The sequence below is a fragment of the Neovison vison genome, chromosome 4 (assembly GCF_020171115.1).
Source record: "Neovison vison isolate M4711 chromosome 4, ASM_NN_V1, whole genome shotgun sequence".
In the NCBI taxonomy this organism is placed as follows: domain Eukaryota; kingdom Metazoa; phylum Chordata; class Mammalia; order Carnivora; family Mustelidae; genus Neogale; species Neogale vison.
Genome location: NC_058094.1, coordinates 184,129,809 through 184,142,278, shown reverse-complemented (window position 1 = coordinate 184,142,278; position 12,470 = coordinate 184,129,809). Strand labels below are relative to the sequence as shown.

The 12,470-nt window shown below is 41.7% G+C and overlaps 1 protein-coding gene across 4 annotated transcripts in view; it reads right to left on the bottom strand.

Moving 5' to 3' along the window:
• Positions 1 to 689: 689 nt before the first annotated feature.
• CREB5 (cAMP responsive element binding protein 5) overlaps positions 690 to 12,470 on the bottom strand; it is a 401,460-nt gene continuing 389,679 nt past the window's right edge. For 3 of the 4 annotated variants that reach the window (XM_044246290.1, XM_044246293.1, XM_044246294.1), the window contains 3 exons: positions 10,312 to 10,539; positions 2,455 to 2,563; positions 690 to 1,589 (listed from right to left, as the gene is read on the bottom strand). In XM_044246290.1, the coding sequence (XP_044102225.1) occupies positions 1,426 to 1,589; positions 2,455 to 2,563; positions 10,312 to 10,539 (501 nt within the window). In that variant the 3' untranslated portion in view covers positions 690 to 1,425. Of the gene's footprint in view, positions 1,590 to 1,900; positions 1,930 to 2,454; positions 2,564 to 10,311; positions 10,540 to 12,470 lie in introns of all 4 variants that reach the window. The other variant, XM_044246292.1, reaches the window with a different exon arrangement.

Genomic DNA, 12,470 nt, shown 5'->3' with positions numbered 1-12,470 from the left:
TTCAGGACTATCTACTTTCCATAATAGGCAAGTCGATGGAAGTTGTTGGAAATATAAATCAGAATTATTCAGAAGAGTGGAGTAGCCACATCCATGGGATTCTTTCAGCAGCCGAAGGCGGCTTTGGCTGTTCTGGGAGGGCTGAAAGCACCCCTGTGGAAACATTAGTTTTCTCTTTCTCTTTATTCCTCCAGTGGTACGTCTACTTTCACCCACCAGAACAGCAAAGCCAGTTCCATAGGCTTAAAAGAAAAAATAATAATAAATCTTAGTCTATTAGCAGCTGATGATTGAACAATGTAATATGTGTAGTGAATAGAGCCCTTCTGAATTATTATATAGCATATGGATTTTCAACCTTATAGACAGGCCATATAAACCAGTTGTAATTCGAGGGTGTGATGTTATAGCCTGCATCATAATCTGGACCTTCACAATCGAGGCTTAGAAGTCTCCCTTCCCTGGTGTCTCCACAGCTGGCATTCAACAGTGCCTCACCTATGGCTAAGCCACCTTTTATTTGCTCTGATTATTAAAAACATTAAATCAGGCACATTAAACATCTCCTGCTTACTATTTTGTAAAAAGCAAGAGGTGAATGAACTCCAGCTGTGGGTCACGGGCAGGGAAAGCAATGGCTAGATCCATATTTTTGAGATTTGCTTTTTTTTCTTCCTCTTTAAGCATTATTTTCTTCTTTATGTGCAATTCTAAAGGGGGAAACATAAAACAGCAGAAAGTAAAAATAAAGAGTTCATAGGGAGCCCGGGAAAAAAGTGGAAATGGAAAGGAAGATTGGAGGAAATCAGAGGATAATTCAAGGAAGAGGACCAAGGGGAGGAGGTGGAGGGGGGTGAGATGCTCGGTGGCTTTATTTGGACATCAGTGGGTCTTATGATTTTTTTTGTAGGAAGAGACAAAATTATGGAAAAGGCTCTGTGTTTATCTGGAATTCTGGCGACATCACGGCACAAACCCGACGTGTGTTACAATGTCATGAGACTCACCACCCAGTTACCTCGCATCCATTTACGTGACATCTAGGTTATGCCTCATTTTGGCTAAAAGCTGCGGTTAACAAGGTTTGATGTTTCAAGCAAAGGGATGGACTGATAAGAATGAAACTGTGTCTATATACAGAAAGAGTTCAGTTTATAAACAAGTTAACTGGTACCAGAAAATTGGAGAAAAGCACCAAAGCATTTCCCAAGCTGACAGATTAATTAATTGCATAACTCCCTTTTTTTCTTATATAACTAAGTATAAAAGACGACATTTCCATAATAACTATAAAAATGAAAGCCAGTCTCTGAAGGGCTGAGGAGTCTTCCAGGTCTGAGTTAATTCTAAAAATGCCCTTAAAAGAAAGGACGCATGATATGCGACAGCTCTTCTTGGAGGCAAGGTCTGACCCACCGGCAGATTTTAAAGGATGGGATTCAGGTCTGTTCTGTGAGTGGTAAGCTGACTGAGGGTGGAGCTTCCCACCACCTCGCTCACGGCAGAGGAAGTGGTGATGGTATTGTGTTGGATGACCTGCTGCTGAGAGCAAGCTGGGACGGGACTGGCAGGAGGGCTGCTCTCTGGACCTAGGAGAAAGCACACACACACACATACCAATATAGCTCTTCTTGGGTGGACCTGTGGGCTACTCAGGGAGACATTACTACGCATTTACTAGAGATAGAAGAGTTTCACACATTTGCTCCTGGACGTTAATTTCAAAACTTTATTTTAAACTGTAGTCAAAAGCTATGCCTTCCCACTTTATAGCTACAAGCAAAGCCATGCTTTCTATACCAGCAGCATGATTTCATGTGTTCGAGTCTTGGGATGTAAACTTCCCCATGTTTGTATCTTCAAATAGCCATCCATATATCAAATGTGGAAAAATACTCACATGTGGTGGGAGAATCTGTGTTGCTCAATCTAAAAAATTATTTGAAAATAAATTGACCTTCAGCCATGAATCCCTGCTCCTCCCACCATCCCCCACTCAGCTAGCATTTAACTTATTGACATTCCAGATGCAGAAACTGGGGTCTAGAGAAAGGGATTCACTTTACTTATTGGAAAACTAAGACCAAGTCACTAGCTTTTCAGCCCAGTGAATAAGAGGCAGCATACCTTAAGACATTGGATGTGATTCCCCCAAGGCCTATACCCAGCCCCTGGATTTCTCTGGAAGACGGCTAGCCCACTGGTAGTTGGGCTCCCGCAAGCTATTTTCCTGCTGGCTGTGGAACTGGAATTCAATAGAATTTTACAATGTGAAATGCCAGGGAAATTCTAGCCAGAAGGTATTGGGAGGTGGTGGGCATGGGGAGGAGGTCAGAAAAGAGGGATCCCCCTGGTGCAATCTACACTTTACTCTTGCTCTTTCAATAAAATCCAATGCAAAATTAGTGGCAAAAAAATTGGACACTAAGAAAAGAAGAAAAGTCAATGACTTACTTAGATATCCTTGTGATTCTTTCTGCATGGCTGTTATTGGACAGTCTTTATGCGTTAACAACAACTGTTTCAGCTGTGCCACCTCATTTTTCAACATGGACACTTCATTCTGGAAAGAGACATATCAAAACTGTTTGAAAGGACCAGAGAATACAAGTCCCCATGCACTTTCAACAGTGATATTGGCAAACTTTTCTATTGTGTCTGAATGACATTAAGGATAATATTTAATGGGATTCACCTGAAAATGTATAGCTTCCTTTTAATTTGGTCCTCACATTTACCAGGACTTATTGAAAAGACCAGATTTTAACTCTAGAGCTGAATCCTATTAAAAGTCCAGAGTATACCCTTTAGGTGATGGACTCTGGAACGAGATGACTTAGGTGGGAATCTTCACCTGACACTTACTGGGTGAGTCTAGGCAGGAAACGTAAGCCAGATGAACTTCAGAGACCTTGTTTATAATTGGGGATCAAACCAGAATAAAGTTCTTTGAGTTGTTGTAAGGACTGAATGAGACAATAGATATAAAATGCTGAGAACATTGCCTAGCCCATACTGAGTAATCACTGAATTTAGCTAGTCATAATAATCATCTTCACACTGATAAGCTCAGGTTGATGTTCAATATGTGAAGAAAGTGAATGTTGCACATGCATTGGGGAGCACCGAGTGGCAGGATTAGTGGCTTCAGACTGAAATGTCTTCAGAATAAGCCAACCCATCTACCATCAGATTTCCCAAAAGAATTGTCAAATGGGCTATAATTCAACAGAGCACATCCCTGCCTGACATCTGCTTAGTAGAAGGCATGGAAACACATGGAACAAATGTTGATCCTCTACTGGTGGACGAGGTCAGCCCTAGAAGGCGAGGGGCAATGGAGTTTTTGGCTACAATTAATTTGTTTGGTTCATTAACTAGTTTGACTAATTTCAGTCTATAAACTTTTTCCACCATCAATAACAGGGTGTTGTGGATTGTGTGTATGTGTGTGTGTGTGTGTGTGTGCATTTCTTATTTACTTAGACAAGTGCCTTGAATCTCCACTTTATGTAGTTATTCACAAAGACCGATTCATAGCTTTGTAGAATAATGTACTTGGCACCACTGTCTACAAATACGAATGTAGAATAGATTGGTTGGTTCTAAGGTGCTTCCACTTGATAAAAGTAAACTGTAAACATAGCACTATCTCAAGCAACCCATAAATTTATAGTTGTGATAAATATTACCCTCGCTCTGTCCAGTGTTCATTTGTGGCTGCCAGACATTGTACTCCACATGTGGGAGACTTTAAAAAAACATGCACACAAAAAAGGGTGTTTTAACATTGCTGTCATTAAGTTGTATTTACACTTTTATTATGAACTTGGCTTTTTCAGGCATGTATTTATCACCTAAAAAGTAAGTCTGGGATTCTGAAAGTTAATTAAAAATTTTTTTGAAACTTGTTTTAAAGGTTACCCCACATTTCTAAATTCATTTGCAAAATATAAGTAATCAAATGTTGAGTAACATAAATAACAAAATAGTAAGAATCTAAGAAAGCTTTTCTCTTCTCCAAATTTTACAAAATAAAAATGCCTATCAGAGAAATTAGCATTACTGACATATAAATCACTTAATTGCTCTTAATCCAAAAATATTCAGGAGGGTGAACTACATCTCCCACCTCCAAAGGAATGTGATCGGTAAGGGGCCCTATCGAAACCAAAATTGACCCTTGTCAATTCTAGGGTTAGTGTGACAACTTTATTTATAAGACAACTTATTGTAGCCTTAAATACCAGTTCTTTCCTCTTTGATTTCATGCCCACTTAAATGCAGACATCCTTCCTTGCTTTTCCCAGATTCCCTCTGCTTAAAATGGCATGTGTAAAAGAAAGTTACTTTTAGACTGTTAAATAGAAGGCAACCCCTGGTTGAAAAAAAAAAAACAGGAATTCCTGGGTGTCTCAGTTGTTAAGCGTCTGCATTCGGCTCAGGTCATGATCCCAGAGTCCTGGGATCAAGTCCTGCCTTAGGCTCCCTGCTCTGTGGGGAGCCTGCTTCTCCTTCTGCCCCTCCCCCTGCTCATGCTCACTTGCTCTCTCTCTGGCAAATAAACAAATAAATAAAGCTTTAAAACAAAATAAGCAAAACCAAAATGAAAGTGGAGAAAAAGAAAACATATATATATATAACATATATATATATATTTTTTTTTTTTTTGGCCTCAAAATGAAATGTCATATTATTTGTATTTACATTATAGATAACAGTACTTTTCTAGAATCACAACCGCTGAGACAACTGCACCCTAATCTCTGCTGCAAATAATGCAGATAGTCGTTCTTAGAGAACGGAGTCAAGCTCCAATTTTTACTAAACCCTTCCATAATCTTCTGTAACCTAGGAAACAACAAATAAGTAAAGTATATAAAATAAAACAAAACAAGATTCTCTTGCTTTCTTACACGGCTAGAAAAAAAAAAAATCGCACCTGGCAGACATCTTGGAGAGGTCGATTTTAGTCTCCGTTTCTTCCCCAACTATGTCCTGCTCCGTCCCACCTTTTCTAGGCATTGTTCGATCTCCCAGGCACAAAGTGTTCAAGGCCCCTTCCTTAAAAAAACACGTTCAATTCCGTTCTTTGGGCTTCTACAATCACAAGGAGCTAACTGCCTACAGTACTTGGCACACCCCAAGTTGTTTCATAAGAAAGCTTTTGCTTGCATGAGAGGCCACAATAAAACAGCACCAATCACTGCTATGAACAGCATATGCGGTGTCTTGGCCTCTAACCAAAGCCCCATACAAAATATATGACCAGAGTGGCACTTTTTGTCTACAGATAGCAAAGCACTTTAGTCCTTCTTAAGTATAGGAACTGAGAACCTGCGAGTTGGAGGGTCTGTAAAAGCGTAGGAACCTGAAGACTATGGTGATAACGGATCATTGTTTAAAGATATATGTGAATAAGGACATATTTCTTAAAATAATGTGTTAATATTTATGTTAGTTATCTTATGGTTGGAAATTGAATGCTGATTAGTATTCTCCATAAAGAAGAACCCTCAGCCTCTGTTTAGATCATACACAAGTAATTATGATGCTGATAGGCGGAAATCAAAGTCTAATGGCCCCAGAAGCAACAGAAATTCATGGGGCAGCTTCCAGCAGGCAGAAGAGCTCTCAACAGGGGTTTCAGAAAAACACGGTTTGGCCTCCCCATTGGCCACACCAGACTGACCTAAAGCAAGATGGTGGGACTAGTTCCCTAGTTCCTGCTGGCAGCATAGTTGTGTATTCTTTGACTGTCTCTGTTTTGCCTTCTATGGAGAAAGCTAGCTCCCAAATAATCGAAAAAAGGACTTGATCTTTACTTTTTATTCATTAGTTAACTACTTTTGGTATTCTCAGATAAGCTTGTATTTCAAGTCTCAAGTTTCCTGAGGGAGCCAGTTCTAGTACCTTCTGTGCTTCCAAATCTTAGCAGGGCAGATTCCAAAGCTCTATCTACAGTTTCTGTGTAGCACAAAACCTTGAGGCCCTGTATGGGTTCAGTGTTGAGAGAGCCTCTCGAGCCTCCATCAGATTCCACAAGGGAGACTTTGGGTTAAGAAAGGTCCAGAATCACTGCCCTAGAGAAAGCAGGGGGGACCGTGGGCTGTGCACATGCATAATCATCTTCAAATCTCCACAATGACTGATACAGGAGAGGCCAGACTCTATTTTAAATAAAAATCCTTTTCAAGGGAACACAAGTATAAATTCACCTTGAATTCATTTTGGAAGAGAACCACCAGATAGCAAATGTTTCAAAATGCATGAAAGAAATAAAATGTTGCCTACAGCTCTAGCAGGGAAATAAAAACCAGGCCTTTGGAGGCACTTTCTTACTCTGAATTACCTTGCTTGATGAATTGAGGCGAATCACCAATTTTTTTTTACTCCCCTGCGTGGGTCATAGTAATCGTTCTAGGTCTTCATATAAAAGTACTTTATAAAAACAAGTATTAATAATCAGGTATGAATTATCCTATTGAAATCAGCCCTTCAGTTTTTTCACTTTTTGAACCTTGTATGGGTTACCTACTCTAAAGCAGTTAGCCATCGAGACAGGGACTGTCGGAGGCTAGATGCGGTTGGATTAATCTGTTCTTTAATCCATAAGGTTGTCTGGGGGATGAAGTAGCGCCCCTATAGAGACATTCAACACCATAATAACATACTTTAAACAAGTACTCCAAGAAGTCCCTAATAGCTGCATTTGGAGTTTTTGGCTTTGGGGATGTCATTTTGTTAATATGAGAAACCCAGAACGCTTTTTGATGCAAAGCAGTAGTCTGTGCCAAAAACATAATTATCAAAACGGGCCCTATAATATAGCCCCTCCCCACTTATTTTTTTCTTTTTTGTAGATTAGCTGAGGCCAGGTTTGTTTCATGCTAAAACAAAGGACTTTCAATTTGTAAGGCAACAGTTCCCATCTGGCCTCTTCTCTTGCCAAGTCCCAAACCTGGGCTCATGTGTCTAAAATTTCAGCAGCGACTTAGGCCATGTGTCTTTGCACTAAAAAAGAAAAGCAATTATTTCCATGGGTGACCAGATGATTTCCATATCGTCTACTGCACACAAACAATCCACTGAGTGCCACATCAGTCAATGATGAATTCAGAGCTGATCTTAGCTACTCTGTCAGAGAAAAGCACGTGGGTTCTTTTTGTTTAAGAATTCTCTACAATCAAAGATCCTAGAGCTGTGGGTTGGGTCAAGAGAAGACTTGCTTGCGTACTCATCCTACTATGTGCTGCTGTCTTTGTGACTTTCGGGAAGACTCTTCAGGTACCCCCGGCCTTATTTTCTCCCTATACAAAAATGTCACATCAGGTGGTTTCTAGTATTTCCCTCAATTCCTATACCTGTGTTGACCTCTTGGGGACAGATTTGTTGTGAGACAAGGAAATGAAGTCTGGGAGTTTGATTTTTGTTTTCTTAGGTCTGATTTTTTCCAATCTGAAATGCCACAGCCCAGCTAAAAAGTTCTATGCTGAAAAACAACCCAGAAGTGGCTGCTGGCCATCCAGACCTTGGATATTCCGTTTGGCTAGAGTTTGTTTGCTTAGCACCTTCCATTTCTGTTTACTTAAAATTTGGCTCACTGGACCTGCCTCAAGAGAGACACCTTTTTCTTTTGACAAAGGTCCAGTAGGAGGGAAAGGGTCATTCAAAGGTAGCAGAAGCTGCGTATCCTCTCCAGCATCACAAGGCATGATGCGGAGCACTGAGCATCACCGAAAACATGGAATGGCTGTGGTTTCCGTCCCTCTGAAGCAAAGCAGTGGTTGGAAAACACAAAGATTTTAGTCTTTTCAGAGTCTGTCTCTTCTTTGGGCACTCCTTTAACAACCAAAACCACTGGTGCCTGTTGACTGGCCCAAATAGAACTTTTCCCCCTGGGCTTTTGGGGCCTAGAATTCTAGTAGCTTCTTTTCATTAGCCATGGATGGTTCTAAAGAGTGGTAAAAATTAATGTATTTGGGTCTCATAAAGGATAAAATTACCTTCTGTGTTTTATAAGAGCAATGACATAGAGGCATATGCCAAGTCATGAACATATCTGATCACAAGGTAGACCAGCATCTTCACTTCTCCTGGATCTCTGCTATGACCTCCTTCTGTTTTCAAGCTCCAGCACCACAGTCAATATGCTGAAATACTTCTGCAAGGATGCATTTTAGTTAAAACTGATTTAGACGTGTGGGCATCTGATAGGTGCCAGCTGGCTATTTATGGTTCCTTCATTCAAGACACTAGGGCTGATTTTGCCCCCACAGGGGAGATCTGACAATGTGTGGAGGCCTTTCAGCTGTCACAACTTGGGGGAGAGGTAGAGGGTGCTACTCATATTTAGTGGGTGGAGGAGAAGGATACTACTATCTACCTAAACAGGATACCATGGAGAATTATCAAGCCCCAAATTCAATAGTGCCAAGATTGGCAATTTCCAAGAATGGCACAGTCTTGGCCATTTTCATGGTCCTCTTACAAACCTCAGAACTGGTAGCAAATTCCAGGGATTCCCACACTTTGGTCATTGCAGAGCCAGTGGCTGTAATATTTGCTAGACCCACATGCACCAGAGTTTTTATTGACTTAACGTGTTTGCACAAATTAACTCATTATTTAATATTTTAGCCTCATCCTTACCAAGAGAATCTGTGAAATTGAAGGTCTCATGTTCTAATTACATTTTTAATTCACATACAAATAAAAACAGTACTCTGCATGTTTAAAGTGCTTACCATCTTCTACCTAAAAGCTTCTCACATACCACTGGGGCTATGGCTAGAACTAAAGCTTTTCAAGCTGTTACGGCTTTCAAGGTGTTCGAGTCCAGCCATCCCACTGTGGCTTGACTCCTTTCAGTCACATCCTGGCCAAGTGGTCAGGTGGCCAGTGCTTGGACACTCCAGAGATGGGGAACTCCTTCATTTACTCAACAAGCAGATATTGAGGATAGACACAAATGGACTCAGCAAAATAGCTTCACACTGTACTAGAAAGAGGGGTTAAGAAGTAGGGGGACAGGGCAATAAGACAAGACACAGCCCCCACCTTCATCTGCATAGAAGGTACTGCGAGGACTTACTATTGTACTTCTCCCATATCTGCTATATATGTTTCCCAGTTTCTTTCTCATGTCTACCACAAAAAGGATGAAAAGTTTAGGGGAAAATGTGAACATCCATATGCAGTCCATGCATAACCCAAACTTCCTTATATATTTTCAGTTTATACATTGGCTGTCCCAAGGCCATTTCCTTTGAATGCATGGAATGTGCAAAACTTTGGGGGTTTGGTACCCCTAGTGTTCCGTTCTAAGGACGCACAGAGAACCAGGTGGTGGAAGGGAAAGGTGACCTACCAACTACTAAGGTACAGATCCTCCCATTTGGGGCAATCTTTCCTCCCTTCCCTCCTCTCTTCAGACTTTCTCTCTGCTCCTAGAAGCACCAGGCTATAATCTCCAACTTTTATTGCCCTCCCGGCATGCTTGCCACATAATCTATTTAGTTGCTCTCTTTCTGCTGGTGGAGGGAGCATTTCTTTTTGTGTGAGAACAGACTCCTGGGGCGTATCATTTGTATGGCATGAAGTCTGCCACAGAGGCCCTGGTACGAGACTTTTCTCTCCTTCTCGCAAATGCTCCCTAAAGGGGCCTTGTTGGAAAAATGTCCCCCACTGAGCCACCCACGAAAGGGAAAAATCCCACAACATTCAAATCTTGTTGAGTTTGAAAATGAGATGGGAACAGGTCTTTTCTTATAGAGCAAAACAACTATAAATGTTCCTTTCTTCCATGAAACCAAAACAGAGGTAATCTAGTGGGAATCAAAGCCACCCTCTCCCTGGTGAATATAAAGCATTACGGTTGGGCTGAAGATTTATTATGTGCTAGGTACTGGGAAAACTGCTTTGTAGACATGAGTTCACTTATGACTCCCAACAACTCTATGGTTCCCATTTTATAGATGAGGAGACTGAGGGCCATGGAGGTTAAACACAACTAATTGCTGAACAAGAGTGTGGACCTCTGTCCAACCAAAGCCAGAGCTCTCAGCCCTATAACTCAGCTGATCAGGCTCTCCCTCCTCAGAGCTTTGTAGACAGGTTGGGTTAAAACTGAACACTTATTTTGTTTTGTACAGGGTCCTAGAGTGAATAAACCTTGGGGAGTAAGTGCAGTTGCTCTGTGGGCGAATGTGAGGTAGTACTGCTTAGGTCAACAAGTGCCCGCCGGGAGGCAGGAAATGCCAACTGTACACAGGGCCTTTGAGTCCCGAGAAAAGAGACAGTGGCCTGCACCTGAAGCTGCATGTTTGTCTGGGTGAGTTCTTCTGCTTTCTTTTCCAGTGACATCACCCAGACCTTCCTCTTCTGTCTGCAGCGGGTAGCAGCTGCCCGGTTCCGTTCCAGAAATTTCCTCCGCCTCTCGTCGGGATCTTCGTCCACCACCCTTCGCCGGCGGCCCCCTGTGGGCTGGGGCGGCTGTATTGTCTGGGTTGGCTGCATCTGTTGTGTCGCTGGTGAGACCTGCTGGGCACGAGGGGGGGCGGGTGGGGGCAGAGAAGGAACATGCTGGGTGAGAGAGGAAAACCAAGCTGGTGTTGGAACACAAAGCACAGAGGGTCGGTTACTTTAGTAAGCAGATCAAACTTGTTTTCTAAGAGCGAAGTCAACAGTGAAATCATGCTCATGAAAAGAAAAAGCATTGCCGAACTATCTTCTGTGATATTTTGGCAAGACGTAGAAACGACTTGTGAAACAGAGTCAAATAGATTTTTCCCTGACAGGCATTTGGCTGAATCATGGCAGAGGAAATGGGGTTATTTTGTTTTGTTTTGTTTTTTTCTCCTTCAGATGTTAAACATGTTTTATTTAAGGCCCATTTTATAAAGTTTAATGTGCCAATGCAGGGCTGCAGGTGAGAAGAGAGAGAGCAGGATTATTGTCCTAATACTGATGCATCTTCTGTCATCTGCAGAAAGCTCCTTCTGGGCAGGCTTCCATTCTCCTGGTGTTAAAACCATGTTCCTAGAACACACCTCTGGGACATCATCATCATTGTGACTCCCACCAAAAGAACCCTCTGAAGCCTGGAAAGCAGATGAAATCCTATTTTTTCCATTTCAGAGCTCTTAGCACAAAGGGCCTAGTTGGACCTGCAAATTCCAGGTGGATCCATCTGCTCCTTGGAGCTCTGCTGGAGACAGGCTTTTCCAGGTGGCTAGAAGCCGGGCCTATGTGAGGGATGCCCAGAGCGGCCCTGAAGTCTGTGATACACCTTGTCTGTGCTGCAGGGAGGGATGGTTGGGAATCACCACACACTTATATTGTAAGGAAACCCTAGCAGTGGCAAAGCACTGTATTAAAACTTTTTACTATACTCCTAGATTCCTTCTAAGAGCTACAAAGGGCTCAGCAGTATCTAAAGTTTTGGAGACTCCTGCCCATACAGCTTTATGTCCCTTCATGAGGCCGACACATAGCACTGAGCGAAATTTCCACAACTGATTCTTTATGTGTCTGGACACCTAATGCCTTCCCTAATGCACCACACTCCTTTTCCCTTTCTTCGCTTTCAATAAAGGGTGGCTTTTTTTTTTTTTCCCTTCTCATTTCTCAGTCACTCAGACTTATAGCTGTAATATCTATAAAGTTGTTTTATAAGAGACATTTAACCTACAGAAATAGCCAACAACAACAACAAAAAAAGTCTTTAAAAGAAAGCGCAGCAACTTTTCCTACCACATTCTAATTCTGTGATTGAAATCAATCAGAACGACTGTAATTGTACTAATCATGGCTACTAGTTGACATCAGCTGACTGAAAGTGATATATTTTTATCTTAAACTCTATCAAAGCAAATATGACTCACTGTAGAAGAATCAGGCTTAGAACTGAAGTTGGACTGCACGTTGGTCATTTTATTTAAACCAGAGACATTTTCTAAAATTGCTTATTGGTGATTCCTTTCCTCCCTATCACAGAGAAATAACACAATGAATTAACCGTTGAAGGTCTTACTCACCAGAGTGGCTGGTGAAGATGTAATCCTTGTTACTGGCAAAGGTATAGCACTTGTCATTTCAGGTGCTAGGTGCTGAGCTAATGACCTCAAAGCAAAGCATTAGAAAGGAATCTTCAAACTTGGCTTTTGCCTATACATTTTGAGAATTCGTGATGTCTAATTGTCAGCACTGGACAAGATTCTTAAGTAGGCAAAACTGGGTTTGGCTCTCCATTGCCAAGGCCTTACATTTGATACTGTATTCTCCCACTCCAACTTCAGCCAACCTCTATCTCTGACACTTGTTCTGTGCCTTTCCCCAACAGGGTAAGTTATGTGACAGTTAAGTTACAGGCTCAGTCCAGGTTCAGGTTTCAAAGTGGAGTTTGGATAAGAGGAATTTCTAGTGACTGAGGAGTGACACCAGGACTCAGAAAGCACATCTGTACATGC